General features: G+C 36.6%; 1 protein-coding gene across 4 annotated transcripts in view; it reads left to right on the top strand.

Annotated features, from left to right (window-relative positions):
* The window catches only part of LOC148941096 (serine protease inhibitor 88Ea-like), a 51251-nt gene that overhangs the window by 2058 nt on the left and 24970 nt on the right, over window positions 1-24223 (top strand). Inside the window, exons 1-2 of one of the 4 annotated variants that reach the window (XM_089104514.1) lie at window positions 5779-5884; window positions 16387-16517. In XM_089104514.1, coding sequence (XP_088960640.1) covers window positions 5779-5884; window positions 16387-16517 — 237 coding nt within the window. The other 3 variants (XM_089104515.1, XM_089104518.1, XM_089104516.1) reach the window with 3 other exon arrangements.

Here is a 24223-nt window from a genome sequence, read left to right as displayed (position 1 = left end):
TATAAATATCCAAAAATACCAACTTATGTCACTCCTAAACGTACATCACTCTACTTTACCCCCTCCCCCTCCTTGACTTAAAAATATGTAGTTGAAATTTTGTTTACTCTAAGAATACTCATTGGCTATCTCAAAATTTTGATTGGATGTGTTTGGGGAAATGGTGGGCCTGGAAGGGGTGTTAGTTGCCTTCCAATTACTTTCGATTATTAAAAAGGGCACTAGCCATTTCAATTTCTAATCGAATGAGCCCTTTTTGAAGTTTCTACGACAACGCGTTCCATAAAAAACCTTATAAGCCCCCAGGGCATAACTTACAACCCTTGCCCTGAGGGCTTTGAGGGGATTGTCAACCTCAAAGACCTAATTTACAGAACATAAAAATACGTTGAATAAAATGGCTATCTCAAAATTTAGATTGGAGGTGTTTGGGAGAAAGGTGGGCGTGAGAGGGGGGTTAGTTGCCGTCCAATCACTTTCGAGTATTAAAAAGGGCACTAGCCCTTTGAATTTCCCATCGAATGAGCGTTTTTGAAGCTTCTACGACAACGCCTTCTATAAAAACCTTATATGCCCCCAGGGCATAACTTACAACCCTTGCCCTGAAGGCTGTGGGGGAGTCTCCTCCTCAAAAACATAATTTTTATCTGGAAATCAACTACGTTGAACAAATGGCTATCTCAAAATTTTGATTGGATGTGTTTGGGGAAATGGTGGGTGTGGAAGGGTTTTACTTCTCCTCCAATCACTGTCGACTATTAAAAAAGGCACAAGCCACCCAAATTTCCAATTGAATGAGCCTTGTTCAAAGTTTCTACGACAACTTTTTAGATACGAAGTGCCCTGCTCTAAAGGAAAACAATAATAAATAACACATTGTGCTAACATCGTTCTTATATGCCCTCAGGGCATAACTTAAAACCCGCCCAGAGTCTCGGGCAAGTGACCAAAAATTTTAAAAATTTGTGAAAAATTGAAATTTTCTCAGAATGTGGGGCTGAGCTTAGGCAACGAATAGGTACTATTTGAAAGATAAAGATGGCTTTAAACGATTGTTTGCCTGTTATTTCAAGCAAATTAATGGTCCTATGTCAATTCTAAATTCTTGGTCAACCTTCTTACGACCATAGGTGGGCGTCCTTGTTTGCCTCTCAATTACTTGGACTATCTGTCTTGGCTTTTCAAACAGATCGTGGTAACGAACTGTAAGTAAGGAGCGACCCGGCTCAATGCGAACCGAAACTCTAGAAAACGGTATTTTGATACAAATAGATACATCAAAAGAATCAAATTTCATTTCTGATTTCAAATATATAATTTTCATCAAGTTTAATCTTACCCGTCAAAAGTTACGTGCCTGAGAAAATTTGGCCGATTTTCGAAAAAAGGGGGAAAGACCACCTAAAAATTATAGAACCTTAATGAAATTCACACCATCATATTCAGCGTATCAGAGAACCATACTGTAGAGGGTTCAAGCTCCTATCTACAAAAATGTGGAATTTTGCATTTTTTGCCAGAAGAAAGATCACGTGTGCGTGTTTATTATTTTTTTTCCCCCAGGGGTAATCGTATTGACCCAGTGGTCCTAGAATAGCGTAGGAGGGCTCATTGGAACGGAAATTAAAAGTTCTAGTGCCCTTTTTAAGTTACCAAAAAAATGGAGGGCAACTAGGTTCCCTCCCACGCTCATTTTTTTCTCAAAGTCACCCAATTAAAATTTTGAGATAGCCATTTTGTTCAGCATAGTCGAAAATCTAATAAATATGTCTTTTACGATGACTTAATCCCCTACAGTTCCCGGGGAAAGGGCTGCAAGTTATGAACTTTGCCCATTGATTACATATTGTATTGGTTATTGGGAAGTATACAGACATTTTCAGGAAGAATTTTTTCTGGTGGGGAAGGGGGCTGGAGGAGGGGGTTACTCTGGAGAATCTTTCCGTGGAGGATTTTTCTTTGGGGTAAGGACATTTCTATGAAGGGGGCGCCGGATTTCCAAGCATTATTTAAAAAACGATCAGAAATTAAATAAAAAAAAAACAAGTTTTTTCAACTGAAAGTAAGAAGCAACATTAGAACTTAAAATGAACAGAAATTATTATGTATATTAGGGGGTTCTCCCCCAAGTCAATACGTCGCTCTTTACGCTACAGTTTTTTTAATGCTTTCAAAAGAGCTATCTATTCTAATGAAACGGCCTTTGTGATTCAGGGGTTTGTGAATTTAAAAATTTTTTAACTTTTAGCGTAAAAAGCGTGGTATTGACTAAGGGGAGAACCCCATCATATACGTAATAACATATACGTAATAAAAAAACAATAAAAAAAAAAACAAGCGATACGGCTCAATAGTAATCGAAACTTTTAAAAACGGAACTTTGATGTCAATAAATGTATCAAAAGAATAAGCTTATAATGCTGACTCTAAATATACGAATTTTGTTAGGTTTAGTATTACTCATCAAAGGCTACGAGCCTGAGAAAATTTACCTGATTTTTTAAAGAGGGGGGAAACATCCTCTACAAGTGAAAGAATTTTAATGAAAATCACACCGTCAGATTCAGCGTATCAGAAAACACTACAACATAGGTTTCAAGGTCATATCTGCAAAAACCTGCAACTTTGTATTTTTTGCCAGAAGAAAAATATATGAATATAGAAGTTCGTTACGTAAGTTAATTTGTAAATTACGTCAGAACCAAATTTAGAGACAGCCATTTAGCAAAAGAAAAGTAAAATTTTTACGCAAACTTTGTTTACGTATTCAATGACGGTGAGCCAAAATAAAAGCTGCATTAACTAAAAAACGATCAGAAATTAAATAAAAAACAAATTTTTTTTAACTAAAAGTAAGGAGCGACATTAAAACTTAAAACTAAAAGTAATTATTCTGTATATGAAAGGGGCTGTCCCCTCCTCAACGCCTCGCTCTTTGCGCTAAAGTTTGACTCTGTCTCACAACTTTATCTTTTAAAACAATAAAAAACTTTAGCGTAAAGAGCGAGGCGTTGAGGAGGGGACAGCCCCTTTCATATACGGAATAATTTCTGTTCGTTCTGTTCGTTTTAAGCTTCGAATGAGCCCTTTTCGAAGTTTCTACGACAACTCCTTCGATACGAAGTGCCCGGGTATGGAAACAAAAAAAATAATACATTGTGCCAACATCGTTCTTTACTTAGGCAGCGCTATTGCGCTGTCTATGATTTAGCCCTCAAGTCGATATCGAATAGCTCTTTTGTTTGAAATTTTAAGCCGGTAAAAAGTACGAAAAGCTTTTGAATCGCAGGATTTATCACAGGTAAATTATATGTTTGTCTGTGGCGTTACAATCAAGCAAATTTTAAACTAGGTGCTTTAAAGTCATTTTTTTATTGGAAAAAAGACGAAATTTCAATTGCAAAAAAATAGAATCTATCAGGATGAGCAAAACGTGTCCTATATTTGTAATAATAAAACTGAGATTCTTTGCAAGCAAACTCTTGTTGTTTGTGGAATAACAACCATGATAAATATTTCAACCAGAAAAATTGTTAATTATACTACTACTACTACTAACAACTCACCGCAGCCCCATGCCGCCTGAGGCCAACACAGCTACGCACGCTCCTCCTCCATCCCATTCTATTCAAAGCCTCCGTTTTTACACCCTCCCACAAAGTTCTCATTTCTTTAAATCTTTCTTTATGACGTCCTCCCACCCCAGACGAGGACGACCTGCTTAGCCCTAGACGGTTGGTCGAAAAGAACAGTCTTCGGCAATCTGTCATCCTTCATCCGCACAACCTGCCCTAGCCATCTCAACTTTTCTTTCTTTATAGCCCTAGAGAGCAGTATTGAACCACATTTTTGTACAACCTATTGTTTGAAAAACGGTCAGTCATCCGGGTACCCAGAACAATCCTTAAGCAATTTCTCTGGAATACATCTAGAAAATCTTCATCCGCTTTTCGAAACGTCCATGCTTCACAGCCATATTTGACTACTGTCATCACTGTAGCTTCTAATATTCTAATCTTGGTTTGCACACTTATCTTCCTATTCTTCCAAACTATTTTTAATTGTGAAAAAAACACCCTGAGCCTTGGCTATTCTACTTTTAACATCTTCACTGATCCCACCATCTTTACTAAGAAAACTGCCAAGGTAAGTGAAGCTTGATCAATCTTTTCATTACCCAACGCCACCTTTTCATCTTCAGTTATTCCTAGCCTTGTGACTTAGTCTTCTTAACATTAATTTTCAAACCTGTTCTAGCACCTTGAACTGGCAAAACCTCTAAAAGTTCATTCATTTTGTTCACACTTTCCTCTAGGATGGTTAAATCATCATTATAATCTAAGTTAAGGAGATTTCCCCCCCCCATTTGATTCCGTGGTCTCCCATTGCCTTTCCAGTGCTCCTTAATACAAAATCCATCAATATAATCCATATAAAGGGAGATAGAACACAGCCCTGCTTAACTCCTGATTTAATACAAAACTCATTTCCTACCTTAACTGCAGCCGTGTTAATTATAATAAGTATATAAAACATTTATTTTGATCTATATGAAAGCTTTTTTCGATTTGGTTATTTGGTTTTCAACACGTTGTGTAGCCAGCTGATTTTAGAGGATTATTTCTTTACTTATGTGTGCCTTATGCTAATGCGTGGATCAATGTCTCATTAAAAATATCATAGCTTTTGTGATATTTATAGAGGGAAGAGGGGTGTCTGCCCCTAGAAATTAAAAAAAATTGAAGTTGTATAATATATTGCAACATAAAATATATGAAACATACTAAGACATATTGTAAAAAGGACTTTTTCCCCCATCCAAACCAAAGCTGTTAGCTAACAATTTCTACAGGGGTTGGGTTGCTGTTAACTAACAAAACCGTTAAGTTACATTGTTAGAGAACTTATTTAACTAATCGATTCATTGTTGGAGAAAATTGTTGAGACATTTAAAGTACAATTTTCAAAAACTAGATAATGCATCCAAGCAGTGTGGTTTCTAGTCTTATAATTTTAATATAGAATTCAGGACTGTTAATATTTCTTGGAAAAATTGTGGACAATTTAGATGTAAACCTTTATCCAACCAATTTGAGACAAAAACATTTTCGGCTGCTCTGACTTAACTAACGTTTTTTCCAATTTTTTGCTGCCTTGAGGACCTCTTAGATCCACAAACAATCTCTAGAGCTCAAAATTTTTATTTCCAAGTTTGTATTCCAATTATTACATTGCTGCGAATTGTTAACTAACAATCGGGTTTCCGCCCTCCTAACAATAACTGCTTGCTAACATTGTTAGCTAACAATTGGACAGAGAAAAAAAAACTCAGAGAACAAATTTTCGCTATTTTCGCAATTCATTCCATTATTCCACTTCAAAAACTGATTTTAATTGAGATAACAGCAAAATTTGAGTGCAAAATGTTCAAAATATTTCTTCTTCTTTTTCTCACGGGTTTAAGTCTCAAAAGAATTCGTTTTCATAAACTGACCTTTTAAAAACCGCTTAATAAAAGGCCCTAAGAGGGAGGGGTGCAATTCGAGAGTTTCTTAAGGCCTTCCTCCCTGATGTGTATACGTATTTTAATGTTAGGGCCCAAAAGTTGAATAGTAAAGCAATTAAATTTTATTCTATTTTTTTTACTATTATTTGGAGAGATATAATAGCTAAAAAACATATATTTCAGCATTTCAAACTTTCACTACAAGTAAGGTATTTTACTTTCCCTCTCTGTGTGACTGTCAGGGACATTTATTGAGGGTCGTAGACCCGGAGATGGACAAGGTTAAGGTTTTTCGGGTTACTACCAACCCTGCGCAAACAATTAGTTTATTTGTAGACTCTGGTTTCGACGGCTTTAATCAAACCGGAATCTCTTGCGGTAAATTTTGTTCTGTTTCGTATGATAAAGTATTTTGGATGAAGCCTTTAGTTCAGAAAAACTATTCTTGGAATTTGGATAAATGTTGGATAAATACGTTTGCTGGTAAACTCACGAAAACTAATAGGCGTAGAACGTGGGAGGGCATTTCCTATTCCAGGTTAAGCTTTAAGGGACCTGAGCTCCCAAGGAAAGTCTCGATTATCCTGCGAAGTGCCTGATAAAATTTAAGTTTTCTGGACCAGTATGGAGCCCCCACCTTAGAGTGATCAAAACACCAATATAAGACCCATGGAATATTTGGATCCTAATTAGGCTACTTTCGCTTGAATACCCTGAAGATATTGGGAGTTACAACCTCCCTCTCCCAAATTGGTCCAAAAGGTAAAGTTCTAGCTGAGGCATTTCTTTCTGTCTCGGAAAGCAGTTGAGTTATGCGAATGGGTCTTTCGCAAATCAATTCAAAGTGCAAAATATACCCTGCAAGGTTGTTACCAAGCCACTGCCTCTACAGTTTTCTAATTTCTAGGGGTTAGAAGATTCCTGAGATGTTCTATCTGTCTAAATTTTGACAAAAAGCGTTTTACCTTAATTTTGGGATTTTAGTCTCTTCTAGCTATAACTTTGAAGATACAATTCCTATTATTTCAGCAAGATTTCAAATAATATCATAACTTGATCCCTAAACTTAAGAATTAGATCACAAGTGTTTGAAACCTTATCAAACAGTTCGTGGTAACGAACTGTAAGTAAGGGGCGACCCGGCTCAATGGTAACCGAAACTCTAAAAAACGGAATTTTGATACCAATAGATACATCAAAAGAATCAGATTTTAATGCTGATTTCAAATATATAAGTTTCATCAAGTTTAGTCTTACCCATCAAAAGTTACGCGCCTGAGAAAATTTGGCTGATTTTCGAAAAAAGGGGGAACGACCCCCTAAAAGTTGTAGAACCTTAATGAAAATCACACAATCATATTCAGCGTATCAGAGAACCCTACTGTAGAGGTTTCAAGCTCCTATCTACAAAAATGTGGAATTTTCCATTTTTTGCCAGAAGAAAGATCACGGATGCGTGTTTATTTGTTGTTGTTTTTTTCCAGGGGTGATCGTATCGACCCAGTGGTCCTAGAATATCGTGGGAGGGCTCATTGGAACGGAAATTAAAAGTTCTAGTGGCCTTTTTAAGTGACCAAAAAATGGAGGGCAACTAGGCCCCCTCCCACGCTCATTTTTTTTCCAACGTCACCCGATCAAAATTTTGAGATAGCCATTTTGTTCAACATGGTCGAAAATATTATAACTGTGTATTTTAGGATGACTTAATCCCTCAAAGCCCCCAGGGGGAGGGCTGAAAGTTATGAACTTTGCCCAATGTTAACATATAGTATTGGTTATTGGGAAGTATACAGACGTTTTCAGGGGGAATTTTTTCTGGTAGTGGGGGATGGGGGTGGGTCGGGGGTTATATGGGAGGATCTTTTCATGAAGGAAGTTGTCCTGGGGGAAGGGACATTGCTATGAAGGGGGCGCCGGATTTAAAATAAAAGCCAAAATAAAAGCTGCATTAACTAAAAAATGATCAGAAATCAAATAAAAAAACAATTTTTTTAAATTGAAAGTAAGGAGCGACATTAAAACTTAAAACGAACAGAAATTATTCTGTATATGAAAGGGGCTTTACCCTCCTCAGCGCCTCGCTCTTTACGCTAAAGTTTTTTATTGTCTAAAAAAAATAGAGTTATGAAAAAGTCAAACTTTAGTGTACAGATAGAGGGGTTGGGGAGGGGACAGCCCCTTTCATATGAGGAATAATTTCTGTTCGTTTTAAGTTTTAATGTCGCTCCTTACTTTCAGTTTAAAAAACTTGTTTTTTTTTATTTAATAATAAATCAGGATTGAGCAAAGGTGTGAGGCTCAAAACACTTCCTCACGTGCCTCATTTTAGCAGTGGGTCTATTCCTTGAGGTTTTACTTTTATAACACTTTTAAACAGTCATCAAGGGTCAGTGCCCTTTAGAGGAGGAACGGGTGGGGGTATTTAGTTCAAAATACCTTCCTAGGGAATTAAAATATATTGTTGGGGATCACTGAGGTTCTGGATCTATTCCTGGTGGTTTCATTCACAGAGTACAATTACTCTTCAATACAAGAAAAAACCTTACTTCTCAATTGGTTCATACTTTTTTTTCTTTTTTTTTGCTTAAATGCTTAAGGGTATTTTATAAAAATTTTAGATGATAGGTTTTTAATTAGGATATTTTTGAAAGTAGTAAGTTGGACAAATTAACTTTAAGTACCCCGGGCCTAATACATTGAGCTTCTGTCTGAGATAAATCTTTCTTTCTTTTTCACGACGGAGAAGGGTGTCAGCCCCCCCCCCCCAATTTCATGATTGTTATAATTTGTCCTATAGTTTTGTTTCCCATATAAATGTGCGTTTTCACTTCCCCTAAATTAAGCCCTCTCCCTCGAAACCAAATTTTAGGTAAACTCCTATTTTGAGGAAAAGAAATAGCTGTCTAAATTTCATGCGTAATTTAATTTTAATAAAAAGTATATTTTTTTTTTTTAATTTGAGTAAGAAGTTGCCAGAAATTCAAGAAAATTTAGGATCTCGGGGGGATAGCTTTTAAATTACTTTTTTTAATTATAAAAAAGGCATTGCAGTCAAAAGGCATTGGCATTGCTGCAAAAAGCATTGCAGTCAGGGACATATCTAGAATTTTGTTCAGGGAGAGGGGGTGCGCCAAAAAGTTATACAAACATACAAACATATAAACATTAACTTAGATTTTAGAAACGACCTTGAATAAGATTGGGGCCTTAACTCTGAGAATCGCGAGCTCGAAATTTTTTTCCTTCATAAACTGAGAAAATGGAGACCACATATCAATGATATGTGATATAATGATAGCAATACTTCTGACTCCCATTTCCTCAGTTTATGAAGAGATCAAATAAAACAAAAGGGATTTATTTAACTGAAAGTAAGGAGCAACATTAAAACTTAAAACGATCATAAATTATTCCGTATATGAAAGGGGCTGTCCCCTCCTCAACGCCCCGCTCTTTACACTAAAGTTTTTTATTGTTTTATAAAGTTGAGTTGTGATAAAGAGTCAAACTTGAAACTTGACTCTTTCCCACATCTCAACTTTATAAAACAATAAAAAACTTTAGCGTAAAGAGCAGGGTGCTCAGGAGGAGACAGCCCCTTTCATATACGGAATAATTTCTGTTCGTTTTAAGGTTTAATGTTGCTCTTTACTTTTAGTTAAAAAAAATTGTTTTTTTATTTAATTTCTGAACGTTTTTTAATTAGTGTAGGTTTTGTATTCGGCTCGCCGTAGATGAATAATTAAAACGAAATTTTTATATTAATTTTACTTTTTTAAACTAATAATAACCTTATAATATACTAAGTTTGATTTTTGTTACAGTTTTTTTAAGAATGACTCCTGAATCACAAAGGATGTTTAATTAGAATAATAGCCTCTTTTAAAAGTTAAAAATGAAACCTTAGCATAAGAGTGAGCTATTGAGGAGAGGCAACCCATATCATATATGTAAAATTTTCTGTTCCTGTTAAGTTTTAATGTTGCTTCTTACTTTGAGTTGAAAAAACTTGTTTTTATTTATTTGCTGATCGTTTTTTAAATAATGTCTGAAAATCCAGCTCCCCTCCATGGAAAATTCCCCTTCCCCACGAGAAATTTCTCCTTGGAGAGATTCTCCCAAGTAACTTAAATTAGCGACATTTGCGGAACTAATTTTGTGAGGCATAGTAACAAAACGGCCAAAGATGTCGAAACTATTTTTATGAAAATGAAAGTCACAAGTTGGGCCATTCTCAAATCACCGAAATGATTAAAGAAAAGCTCTTTCAAAGATATACGTAATAATTTATATTCATGATATTTATACATAATAGTTTATGTTCCTTGTAAGTTTTAATGTTATTCCTTACTTTCAGTTCGAAAAAACTTTTTTTTATTTAATAGCAACAACAAGTCGAAGACACACAATATCTTTGATTTATTATCACATAAATATCATATTTATAAAGCTTCTTACGGTAAAATTAAATGCTAAGATTGGCCGGAAAATAACACAAACAAGTTATTGATTATATCGGCCATTATTTAACAAATTTGAACTTTAGCATAAAGAGCGAGGTATTGACAAGGAGTCGAACTTCCTCATATACGTAATATGAGGGGTCTGCCCCCTCATCAATACCTCGCTCTTTACGCTAAAGTTCGAATTTTGTTCCAATTGTTTAAAAATTGGAATCACATCCTTATCCCCTGTATTACAAAGGCCGTTTAATTAGAATAAATAGCTCTTTTAAAATTATTAAAAATACTTTAGCATAAAGAGTGAGGTATTGACGAGGGGACAAACCCCCTCATATACGTAATAATTTCTGTTCGTTGTAAGTTTTAATGTAATTCCTTACTTTCAGTTGAAAAAATGTGTTTTTTTATTTAATTTCTGATTGTTTTTTAAGTAATGCTGGAAAATCCAGCGCCACCTTCATGGAAATTCTCTTCCCCCATGAAAAATTCCTCCATGGAAAGATTTTCCCACGTAAACCAATCCTCCCTGAAAACGTCTGTAAACTTACCAATTACCAATACTATATGTAAACAATGGGCAAAGTTCATAACATGCAGCCCTTCCTCTGGGAACTGTGGGGGATTAAGTCGTCCTCAAAGACATAGTTACTAGATGTTTCGACTATGCTGAGCAAAATGACTATCTTGAAACTTTGATGCGGTGACTTTGGGAAAAATGAGCGTGGGAGTGGGCCTAGTTACCCCCCAGTTTTTTGGTCACTTAAAAAGGGCACTAGAACTTTTAATTTCCATTCGAATGAGCCCTCTTTTTTCTGGGGAAAAAACACGCATCCGTGATCTTTCTTCTGGCAAAAATACAAAACTCAACATTTGTGTAGATAGGAGCTTGAAACCTCTACAGTATGGTTCTCTGATACGCTGAATCAGATGGTGAATTTGACTGAATTTGATGGAACTTATGTATTAAAATCAGCATAAAAATCCGATTCTTTTGATGTATCTGTTGGTATCAAAATTCCGTTTTTTAGAGCTTGAGTTACTATTGAGCCGGATCGCTCCTTACTTACAGTTCGTTACCACAAACTGTTTGAAAACTGTGAGAAACGGTTGTTACGAGGAAAATAGTTTCTACGTTTAGACCCCGGCGCCGCGCCGGCAGATCGACCGAACGCCGCCGACGAGAGGCCCGGTCGAACACTGCCGAAGTGTCGTTTCGGTTAAATTCAAATTATTTTTGCGGCAATTATTTAGTGCGTCAATTGCAAAGTCAGAGATTTTCCTTTTCGTGTGGCTCAGTATTTCGATTTTCCCGATTATAAATCAAGCAGGGGTTGAAGTATCTCCAAACTACTGAATCTTTCCCGTAAAATCTATGCATCGCGCCCAACAAAAAATTGGTTCCCCGAATCCCGAAAATCACGCAATCACGGTGCCACCCCTAGTGATTTATCACCAGTGACTTTCCCTTCCAAATAGTACTTGGCATACCATAATTCTTCACTGCTCTGTTGTTCATTAATTTTCGTCTCTTTTGTTACTTTGCATAAAAACCAAACAGATGCAATATGCTATTGCAAATACTGCAATATACACAGTTCTTCATATGTTGACAAAAAAAAGTATCGTCTTTATGAAATGAGTTTAAATCATTTTGAATGCAATTTCCCAATCGCTATTTCTTACATCATTCGTAGTCAAGAATTTTATCTTCTAGTCAAGAAGTTGAATAGAATTATAGAACGCATTCACTACTATACAGCTTCAGCCTTTTGTTGGATTTTGAAATTGACAGCCTACAGATTGTTTCTACAGCTGAATTGTAGGTTTGCAGATTTTTTTTTTTGCTGTTTTTAGATAAGATTTTCTTGATGTTTAATACTCAATTATTGAACACCTGATAGAAAATACAATCTTCTTTCGGGAACATTTTTACCGCCCCCCCCCAAAAAAAAAAAAACAGCCTTCGGTTGAGACAAAATTTAGCTATAGTATAAGCTATGTACAAGGTTGGGGAATTAAAGATTGTTCCGGAAGTTACCCCAAAAATATGATTCATAAATAAATTGTAAATTATTGCCTATAGGGGAGGGGGATAGGGGGCTATCATTTTTAAATGATAATACCTCATTTTTTTATTGAAAGCAGGGATGCCAAAAAGATAATTATTTTTTTCATTTAAAGAGGAGACGGAAGAAAATGATATCAAATTCCCTGGGAAACCATTGAAATATTTTGATAGACCCAGGACCCCCCATTTGGACTTGTTCATTGTCTTGGGTATTTTGCGATTTCTCATAGGCTACTGGCCTTATTTGGCTTTTGTGTGCTCCCTTTTAATTCGATTCTTTGGATCTTATCGAATGCTATGGCGAATCTATCACTCAGTTTTCCGATAATTTGAGGTATATCTGAATAATTTCGACATTTTTGTTGTTGTCTTTGTACTTCTTTACTCACCCTCAATTTTTTTTTCAAGGAACACTAAGCTAGCGTTATTTTGCGTGTTTGTTTGAACCATATAGTGACCTTGTTTATTATTCAGTAAATTATTTTTCTAATGAAAGCTTAGACGGTATCCTATCAAGGTGGTATCCAGAGGGGGGGGGGGGTAGGGAGGTATTATATTTAAATGATAATAGCTCGAAATTTTATTTATTGAAAGCAGGGATCCCAAAAAGTTCATTTTTTTTTAATATAAAGCAGAGACGGCATCCTATCAAGGTGGTATCCAGAGGGGGGGGGGGAGATTGAGCTATCATATTTAAATGATAATACCTCAATTTTTTTTTTAAAGTAGGGGTGCCAATAAGTTAATTATTTTTTTACTTGAATCAAAGACGGTATCTTATCAAGATGTTCTCCAGAGGGGGGCCTAGGGTTTTATTATATTTAAGTGATTGAATCTTGATTTTTTTTTATTAATTGAAAGCAGGGATGCCGAAAAGTTGAAAAGTCGACAAAATTAAAAAGATTTTCATGAGTTAAACTTGATACAGCACTTGCATGGTTTTATCGTCCAAAGGGAAAGGGACATATGCTTCCAATCCGTTTTTTTTCCTATTGATGAAACGGGTTTACTTTGAAAACATTCATTCATATGTACCTGACAGATTCACACTAAAACGAATCGGTGTGACGAAAGCGATATCGACATCCCCACCTAACGTTGCGCTCCAGTAACAATGGCGTCCTTGGTCCAGTGCCCAAGTTACATTAAAAGGTCGGGTCATAATAAAAGCTTTCAATATGGGAGGTTCAAGGAGGAAGCTTTGACAGTCTTATGACGTCAGGGTACTAGATGTTGCAACGCTCTTACGTATCTACAGTGGTTTAGAAAATTTGATCACCCCACAAATTACTACCAAAAATATGCACAAATGTAACATTTGGAATATTACAGTAATTGTTTCAAAGCTTTGAAGAAAAGCAAAAAAGTCTAAATACCCCTAACAATGCTTGAAAGCTATTTGAAAAAGAAACTCTTTGGAGATTTCCATGAAAAATGACCATAGCAGAAGCTTTGACCCTGGGTGGGGATCAAAGAGGAGTCTAAGTATTTTGACCACAAGTGACTTATTGTTGCGACTTTCTTAAATTTGGTAATTCTGGTGAGCATTTGGAAATCAAAGCTTAAACTCAATAAATGATACTAAGTGTCCTATCATTTTGCTTGGATTAAAAGTGACGAACTAGGATGAACATTTCAACATCTTCCTGGAGCTACTTCAGTCTGCATATTATGTTATTTAATTACATTTAAAACGGATGAGCTTTTCATTTTTTACCTAAGAAAATAGCTGGCACTTCATTTTCCTTCATACCGAATAAACCATTAAGTATTTTTTGAGTCATTGTAATTGAAGTGTTCTCATGTGAAGTGTTCATCATGTATTTTTCAATTTGATAAATTTACTCCTTTTAGATACAGTTTATAATTTGACGGATATTAGGTATTTATCAGTTTATAATTTGGAATGAATCCCCAAAAGAAAAAAATTATTTAAAAGAAGAAATGAATAATATCCAAAAGAGCAGCCAAAAGCGATAAAAAAGCAGCAGTTCAGCCTTAGCCTACATGACATATATTCTATAAAGAAGCCAAAAAAACAACTTTAAAATGCATTTTTTTTTAATTATAATTAAAAACCAATTTTTAATACAAGAGCAAAAAAAAACAAAAAAAAAACAATCAATATAAAAGTCGCCCATTTCAACTGTTTTAAATGTGACAAAACAGATATAGGCAAAGGGCATTATGAAAAAATTAAGCTTATAAGTTCAAAGTTATATTCAAAGTTTTTACCCAGATAACTGACGAATTTTTTGATACGGTATTTGAAGTTTTATATGCAGTAATGCTCGATGAAAAAAACTACTAATTTTGATAATTATTTATGTTAAGAATACATAGCTAATAGATACTTCAACTACTCGTATTATGCAAGGGTTTTGAAACGCCACAGCCATTTCGTTTCTACCAGATTTCTACTTCTCTTGATGAATAACAAAGAAGAGAACAAAAAAGTTTCCAGCCAGCGGCTTGTGAATTTTTGAACTCATGAACAGGCTCGAATCTGTTGTAAATTGAAGCTGTGATTTTAGAAAGACTGATGAAAACATTAATGTTTGTGGTCAACATTGGTCGCGCCGCCGACATCTTACCGGTGGCGCGCCGCCGACATCTTACCGGCGGCGCTCCGCCGACATCTTACCGGCGGCGCTCCGCCGGCGTCTTACCGGTGGCGCGGCGCGGCGTGCTGTTTTTTGCCCCGCCGCCACCGGTCTTCCCTCATCGGCGCGCGGCCGGGGTCTATCTACGTTAGTAGTAGGCTAACGGCAGCGTACATCGGCATAGCCAGATACGGCTTCGGGGCTGATCTGACTCTTAATTCATTGTATTTTATTCTTCTCTATAGGGAGACACGTGTACTACCATGTGCCCACAGGTGCTACCTAAAGATCCTTAAAAATGAAAATGTTTAGTTATTACCACATTTCCAAAGATCTTTCCCCTTCACCCACTATATTTTGGACACGGTTACGATCATAGAATTGGACAACTTTTTGTGTGAGGGAGGTAGGTATTCAGTATTAAAATGTGACACACTGGTTTGTAAGACTTTTTGATTTGTCATCTTTCACTTACTTTCACTATTTTGAAAGTTTAGATTATTAGATATTTTGAAAGTTTAGTTTAGAAAGTCATTAGATTATAAAATAGGGGGAGGGGATTTCAATTACAATATCAACACCTGGCCAAGCCCTACTAGGTCATTCTTAAGTTTTGCTAGAGTGGCGTTGCTTGGCGAGTGGAGTGCGTGACACAGCAGAAGGATTTTCTTTTTCCAAAAATTTTAATAAACCTCAAGAACGGCCTAGTAAAGCTTGGGAATGCATCGATGAATGCTAATTTATTCCGTTTACTGATGCAAAGACACTCACTGAAAGCTCTGTTGTCCCTTAAAAAATAATCTGTAAAACGAGTTTTCCCCCACATCGGGAAAATTTCCCCAAAATCGGGAGTTTTCCCCCGAAATTTTCCCCAAATCGGTGAATTTCACCCATTTTATCAGCTTTTTTTTTCAAGTAAATACAGAGCTCACAATGAGTGAGCTCGCATCAGTAGACAGAGGAAAAATTAGCTTTCATTCACCATGTTAATGGATTTCGAATGATTTTCTTTGCAGGGCTATCCCAATGCGATTCTGACTAAGCAAGGTTATGATGATCAAAAGGACCACATTCTAAGGAAACATACAAGGTGACTCGCAAAGTTTCCACTCTTTTTACTGGCTCTCGCAAAAGAACCAATCAGGTTTTAAAATAGCAGCGTTTGTCTCTCCAGAAATTGCGCTTTCTTGTCAGTTTAGATGTCATGAATTATCGCTCAGGATTAGTTAATCGCGTTTTAAAAGGTGGGGCTGTTTTCTATCCAAATAATAAGGGAAAATATGATTGGCTTGCAAAAACATTTCATAAAAATAAACCCTTAGGCAGGGCACTATCCAAGATTTTTTTTTGGGGGGGGTACAAAAGATTTTTTTCGGTGGGGCTACAAAAAAACTGAAAAACGCATCAAAAATTTGTTTATATTCATTTTTGTTACGTTTCTTACGATTCGGATAAACAATTTAGGGCAGGGGTTCAAACCCCCTCCCCCCTGAATACGGCCTTGCCATTAGGATTCATGCAAAGTTTTAACACGAAAGTTTAAGACTGTCACCACTCTTTTTCTCTTTACTGGGGCTTAGCCTGCAAAACTGCTTTATTTTGGAGTTACACCTCATCACTAGAAAACGGGAACGTGCAAATAGAATTTCGCAAGCTCCACGTTATTTGGTCTCAATATTTGAGAAGGTGCGGGGTAGGGATTACAAAAGAAACAATAAAAGCATAAACAAAATTATTTTATTTTAGGAACCATGGGAATATTTTTAACGTTTGCATCATTATGGGTGGCGATATCTGGAATGGCCATATCTACAAATGAAACAGAAATCCCTGAGCCTGAATGTTTTGGAGCAAAGCAAATAATTAACACAGGAGAGGTACTTATTCAACGTATAATTTCTATGTACTTATTTTTAAAATAGTAGGGCCAAGCGTGAAATCGAAAGCAAATACTATACATTACGTAAATAAAAAACATAGAAGGCAAAAGTATTTTGACTTTAAAGAAAAATGTAGACATACCATTTCTAATAAATTTGCTGTCAATAATACGACATCTCCAGGTCTATATTTAGTAAAAATTATATGTACTAAAACCAACAAAACAAGTAGATATCATTTTCACAAAACATTTTAGATATCATTAACATTTAGATATCATTTTTTTATTTCTGGTAGTTTTTTTTCTTTATATCTATAGTTGAATCTACCAATAAAGCTCAGTCTCTTTCAGTAACCCGTCACTTCTTTTTTGACAGAAAAAATTTATATACGACAAACGAGTCTATGATCTTCTCGGCTTTAGATCTTTTATTCCGTTTTGATAAGCTTAGTTTTTGAAAGATGCAAGTCTCTTTCATAACCTTTCATTCTGGGCAACAGAAGAGGTGAAGAGTTGAACTTGAGGGGTAAAGAGAAGGAGTTTTTTTCAGCCCCCGGTCTTATGCTTATAAAACATACCGCAAAAACTCTTTCTGTTTTTCAGTCATGTGATATACACAGCGATCCAAAGTATAAATATTAGACAGTATGGAAAATTTGGTTCAGAAATGGGACACATCACAGCACATGCAAAGGGAAATTTTCCTTTGCGTAAGTCGTAATAGCTTCAGTTGCTACTTGGGGTTTTGTCACTGCGCACGCGCGAAGGCGGAGTTTCTTTCATGCAGGAGATAGGAGTTTTTCATTGGGATGCCAAATGGACACTTTTAGTGGCTTTTGGACACTTTTTCACTCTGAGGGACACCGGGGCACTATTGGGTCAAAAAAGGCAGCTTTTTGAAAAAAAAGACACTTTTTGGACATTTTTCCAAATCAAAAACCAAATGTCTTTAGAGAGAGATTTATTCTAAACAAACAAACAATTTAACATAAGTTTAGCGGACCCCAAGAAGTAAAAACTTGTCCAAGGGGGTGGCAAAAATACACTAACAAAACAAAACAATAAAAAAAACGAAAAAAATAATAACCTATCTATATCACAGTCTCCAAACAGCACCACAAACCATAAACCTTAACATTTTCATTAAATTTGCTATCATATTCATAATCATCACCCCCAGGAGCAATAAAAATTTACCAATATCATTTAAAAAAAAAAAAAAAAAAAAAAAAAAACTAAAATTCATACTTACTAAAAAGCATCCCTTTAATTACAATCTTAAACGAAGAAATATCACCTATATTTTTTATATTTTGATCAAGATGGTTCCAACTTCTGATCCCCCTGAGAAGCAAAAAAAACATCGATCGGGCCGAAACTACCAGTGGAATATTAATCTCTGCAGATGACCTAGTATCATAATCATGGACAGAAGATCTCAGGTTAGCCAAGCTATCAAAACACGGGAGGTTTATACCCCTCTGAATCCTAAAAATGAATAGAGGTGTATACAACTCCCGTAATCCGGAAGCTGGCAGTATCTTTACACGCTCATATACGTTTCGTACCGAATCCCAGGGTTGTAGGCCATCTAACAGCCGAACAGCGTTGTTCTGTAGAACTCGTATTGGCCGAGCAATAGAAGGAAATGTTCCAAGCCAAACTCTACTACAATACAATATATGTGGATGGATAAGGGAATAATAAAGAAGGCGCATAACAAAAGGAGGAAAAAATGCTTAAGTTTTCTCATTATATCCAGGTTACGAGACACAGTTTTACAAACATAATGTACATGGCGCTTGAATGATAAAACTTCATCAATATAAACCCACAGGTACTTATAAGAACACGCCCGCTTTAAAGCTCCATACTGTGTTGCAATATCCTGAAACCATGGATAAAAATCTGGTGAACAGGAAAAAATAACAAAATTAGTCTTACCCAGATTAATCTTTAATGTATTTACCCTCAACCAGGAATATAACCTTTCAGTAGCATCTTTCATCGATATCTGAAGTAATTCTTCTGTTTTCGCGGTACTAACAGCAACTGTGTCATCAGCAAATAATGACACCGTCTCATTCCTGGGATTTTTGGCCATATCACTAACATTAAAACAACAACTTGGGATACAATTAGGTATATCATTAATATACAATAGAAAAAGAATCGGACCAAGAACTGACCCCTGCGGAACACCACTAGTCACTGGGCGGGCGCCTGATTGTATACAAGTCATCTCTACAAACTGGTACCGGTTACTAAGGAAACTCCGTAAAGTCAAGAGCTTTACCTCGGATCCCATAGACCTCGCATTTTTCCAGGAGTAGGCCATGGTCAACTGTATCAAAAGCCTTCTGTAGGTCTAGAAACACTGCACCAACCTTAAATCCTTCATCTAAAGCTATGTTAATTATACTAGTCAAAAATATCAATGCATCCTCTGACTTCCTATCTTTTCTGAAACCGAACTGATTATTATTCAACAATTTAAACTTCTCTAAAAAATAGGTCAACCGATTACTAAAACATTTTTCAATAAGACGAGAAATAACTGGCAAGACTGATATTGGGCAATAATTACCCAAATCATTTCTATCACCACCTCTATAAACCGGTGTCACTCTTGCATTTTTTAAACAATCTGGAAACCTTCCTTGACGGAAGCAATCATTAATCAGTGATGTCAAAACACCAGATATACAAGGGAAAATGCATTTTAGAATTTTTAAGTTGACTAGGTCACTACCGGACGAACTATTTTTCATACTATAGATAATATCCCTTAACTCATCTAATGTAATCATCTTTAGATGTAGTGATACATTTGCAGGAGATGGTAGAGTAGATCCAAAGGGTGGGTCATCTGGAGACGAGGAAACCATCTCGGCTATTTGTAGGCCTACCGAACAAAAATGATTTAGAAACTCATTACATATCCCATTACCATCTGCAATTATAACCTCATTAACAGTCACTTCAGTTGGTAGAATATTAGACCGCTGACCTATAACGTTATGGATTATTTGCCAAGTTTTCAACGGGTTACCTTTAACATTCTTAAACTTCATACTAATATATTTCTGTTTAGCCTCACGGAGGATATTATTCAAACAATTACGAAAAGCACGGTATCGCTCTTTATTCTCATCCGTCAGTCTTAAAGCTTGTGACTTAAACAGTCTATCTCTTACATTTATTTTCGAAGAAGGTCATGCGTTATCCATGGCTTCCTCCCATTATGTTTTCGACCTTTCGAATTCTTCACTGCTCCCACTTCCTTAACCATTTCTAAAAGCTTACTATAAAAGAGTGAAAATTTAGTATTTACATCACTCTCATTTCCAAACAGAGATACCCAATCAATATGAACCATATTATTTTTTAGTTTCAATAGGGCACTACGATCAAAAACTACAACTCTTTTACTCTGTTCAGGAGTTTCTCGCTTAGGGATAGATATCTCAAAATCTGCAAAAGCACCAAAGTGTTATTTTCTTCTTTTTTTTTATAAATACGACTGCTTTTAGTTTGTACTTTACTTTTAAGCTTTGGTAACGTCTTGGGGATTTTTCTTAGATGTTTTTGCGACTTTCAAGAACACCATATCAACCGAATAGGAATAGAACCTTAAGTCTTAACCAATGTGGTATACTAGAACTATCGAATCCATCTTTTTCTTCTATCTTACGGTTGACGTTTGTCATCAAGCAGGGGCGGATCCAGGATTTTTTTTTTGGGGGGGGGGGTGAAATAGGTTGATTCGAAAAAAAATGAGGGGGGGGGCAAAATAGGTTGATCCGGTAAACTTGCATTAGGAGCAAGTTTAATTAACGCAAAATTGAATTAATTAAGTAAATTACACTATTTTAAACTACGCTAGGGGGGGGGGTGCTCCCCCCTTGCCCTCTGGATCCGCCACTGTCATCAAGTCGGTCAACTTCAAGGACCCTCCTACTGCTGGTGGCAACGTCCCCAAGGCCGCTGAGAAGGCTGGAAAGAAGAAGTGAATGGCCATTCCCTGCTGGCGCGTTCCGCGTAAATCCCTGTGGCGTGTAGCCTTGTGCATATGGCTATTATTACACTGCTGTCATAGAAAGAAAGGAGTTTCGCCAAAAAGCTGTGTTGCGGCTCAATTTTATTTATAGCCGCTAGCCAATGTTTCTGTTTTTATATTCTATACTTTCAGCTGTGTTTTTTGTCAAACGCTGGTCGCCAGTTTCTATCGAGTATAACAAGCGAATATATTTCGATTGGCCTTGTCTTCTCATTTTTTTAGTTCTCGAAAATGTCATTTTTGCTCAGGGCTACTTCTAAATGTTCAGAAAACGGGAAGATAGAGGAGTTGTTAAACGACTTTAACCTCTTGACCAACCAGTAGGCTGAGTGGTTAAGGTGATTGACGTCTTTTGTTTAACTATAAAACCATGTAGGTCAAAATAGACATTTCGTTTTTACAGCCGTTCGGACCTTGTCGCACCCAAAGATCAACGACTCGCATATTTTTCGCATAACTTATGAAAATACCGAAGCGAAAATGAATCTCTATGATTGGTTCTTTCCTTTTCGACTAAGATAGGTAGTGGTATCGATATAAAATTTCGCTCTGTTGACATTCTCATGACGATTTTTTTTTCTGCCATCTCTTCAAATTGAACTAGCACTAAACTTAATTTATAGGTACCGTTAATGTCAAAGCTGGAAATACCTGCAGAACTCATGCAGGTAACAGACTGCTAGGTGGCAGAACTAAGAAGGACGAATTTCACAGGTTTTTTGGCATTTTTTTCACAGGTTTTGAAAGTTCACAGAGGCAACCCTGTATTTTGGCTAATTTTCTAGAGGGATGCTAAAAGTGTCCTTTTTCGACTGATTTGGACACTTTTGTCCCTAAAAGTTTTGGCAACCCTGGTTTTCCATACTGTATAATATTTATGCTGTGCATCGGTCATAAGATACAATCAAGAAACATTAGTATAAAAATAATAAAAATTAAAAAAAAAATAAAATAAAAACCATGCTATGCGATCTAAAAAAGCTGCCACTTGGGCTAAAATCTGGAGCATATTTAACTCAGTCAAGTCTGAAGTTCCTGTTTTGGTAACATGCAGCCCATTTACAAAGGATAGCAGATTAGATTAATATCATACAGAACAAATTAATCAGAATAAAACCTTACAACTACTTTGAACAGCTTGTCGCAGAGCAATGTCAGATGACACCAACAGAGTACAAACATTTCAGTCTTGTGGCTAGTCATGAGTCATCATAGTTTCAGAAGGAGCTGCAACCAAATAAAGACTAAACCACGGTCTTTAGCAACCATAAATCTAAACCTCAGTTTTAATTAAACTGTCTAGCGACAAATATTTACCACACAACACTGCTTTGGAGCAGAGACACAAATTGGGGGGATTGCCCTTAAGATGTTGAAAAAAATACTTTTTTTGTATTTTCATGGAAAGGAAAAAAAATTCCCCCATCTATGATAAATTTATGAAATAAAAAAAAAATCACAGTCATCCCCCTACATTTTCTTGAATTGGCACCCCTGTTTTCGAAATAATAATTTCATTCTGATTCGACTACTACTACTATTACTGCACATAAAAACTCATTTGAGCAACAAGTCACCTGAAGTCAGCAAATTTAATTGTGTTCCTCCTCCACCCCAGTCCATTCAAATCTTCAGTGTAGGCCAAGGACTAATAACTTCTTCTCAAGTCCACACAAAGGGCTTAAGCCGGCTTAGAACCGTGTAAAAAGAATGTGTCGGGATCCCCAGTTGAATGGGCACTTTGTGTAAGCCTGTCTTATTTTGATCACTGCATGATTTTCAACATATGGTGCTGCATTCCAATCAGCAAGAGCCACTTTCGTTTCTATTATTTCCATAGATGACGCATTTGAAAGTCGTTCAAGCTAATTGGTTGGCGCACTGGGTTGGGAATCTTTTGTCCAAGGGGCACGGATTCGATTCCTGGCGTGGCCGGTTATTTGGTTTGGGACGGGGGTCAGGGGTGTGACTCCGTTATCTCGGCCAGATCTAAATAAGTACTTGGAGAAATCTGGGGAAGGTAAGAAGGAAGGGTGTGCGAAAGCCAAGGATGGCTAGCCCCAACCCCCTATTGCACTTGCTGGCTGAAGGGCCACGAAGCAGAAATCAGCGCACCCAGTTTGGATCTTAAGGGTCTAGTGCCGTCATACTTACTTATTTTTATAGATGATTTACCTCAAGGGCTACCACTCTTGTCCCAAAGGTTACCCCAGAGTTAAATCTGTTTAGTTGTTATTAGTTTTAGAATTAAAAGATGGAGCCACTGAAAGGAAAGGAGATAGGGTTTAAAAAAATACTGAAAGGAAGGGTTAACACTTCTCAAGCAATAAGATTTCTTGACAGTCGCTGTTATACCACGTTCTACACAGTTTCCGAGCATCCTTACATATATTTTACCTTTTGACATTAATGAAACGTTGTGATTGTTGGTTAATCAGTAAATTCTAAGGATCAGTAAGGTTTTTGATTTGTAACATGAAAATCTCACTTTAATGACAAAATCTTTAGAATGATAGTTGTGCCTAGTTCAGAAGCATAGAATTTTGAAAAAATCCGTAAAGAATCTTTGCTATTTTCAACTTGAAATTTTTCTCAAATTGTCCTTTATAATGATTGTTAGGAAAACCTTAGAAGCTTTTTATCACATGTTCCTTTAGTAAAAAACCTCCTAGGATATCTTACAAAACTTTTAAGTTAAAAACGGCGAAAAGTTCCTTAAGAGATCTTGTCAAAATCCTATGCGTCTTATTTTACCTTTAGGAGGAAAACACAAATGACTTAACACCAACTACTACTTCATCGCCACGTTCAATCTCTAAATTATATGCTAAAGAAATCGTACTATGACCTGTTGCTCATTTGTAATCAATCCTTGTGGTCGCATTAATTGATTGCAAGAAGTTGACCCTGAAGGCAGCATAATATCTCCTGCACGAATGTACATAGGCCATGCAATGAGGGATGAACATTTGCTAGATGTTTTCCAGAGAAATTGCTTACGGATTGTTCTGGGTACCCGGCTGACTGACCGTGTTTCAAAGAGTAGCCCTATGCTGTACGAAAAATGTGGCTCAATACTGCTTTCTAGGGTTATAATGAAAGAAACGTTGAGGTGGCTAGGGCACGTTACGTGGATGAAGGATGACAGATTGCCAAAGATTGTCCTTTTCGGCCAACCGCCTAGGACGAAATGGAATGCAGGTTGTCCTCGTCTGGGGTGGGAGGACGTCATAAAGGAAGATTTAAAGGAAATGGGAACTTCCTCGGGGGGTTTACAAAGGGAGACCTTGAATATATTGAGGTGGAGGAGGAACGTGCGTAGCTGCGTTGGCCTCAGGCGGCTTGGTGCTGCGATGAGTTGTTAGTAGTAGTAGTAGTAGTTATTATATTGCTCATTTTTCAGTTTCACTTTTATTTTCACTTGGTTTGGAAAAATTGGCTCCGACTTTGCCCCCCCCCAGTATTTTGATGACATTGCGCCACTGGTATTCAGAAATGAGAAAGGAGAGGGTTGATGGCAAGGGCGGATCCAGAATTTTTTTTCGGGGGGGGGGGTTACTATTTTTTGACTGAGTTTTCGACTAATTTTACTGATTTTTACCTAGGTTTTACTAATTTTCGACCTAATTTTGACTCTGTCA

The sequence above is a fragment of the Artemia sp. Qi Xiang Cuo genome, chromosome 18 (assembly GCF_049724085.1).
Source record: "Artemia sp. Qi Xiang Cuo chromosome 18, ASM4972408v1, whole genome shotgun sequence".
Classification (NCBI taxonomy): domain Eukaryota; kingdom Metazoa; phylum Arthropoda; class Branchiopoda; order Anostraca; family Artemiidae; genus Artemia; species Artemia sp. Qi Xiang Cuo.
This window is presented reverse-complemented; position numbering and strand designations above follow the sequence as displayed.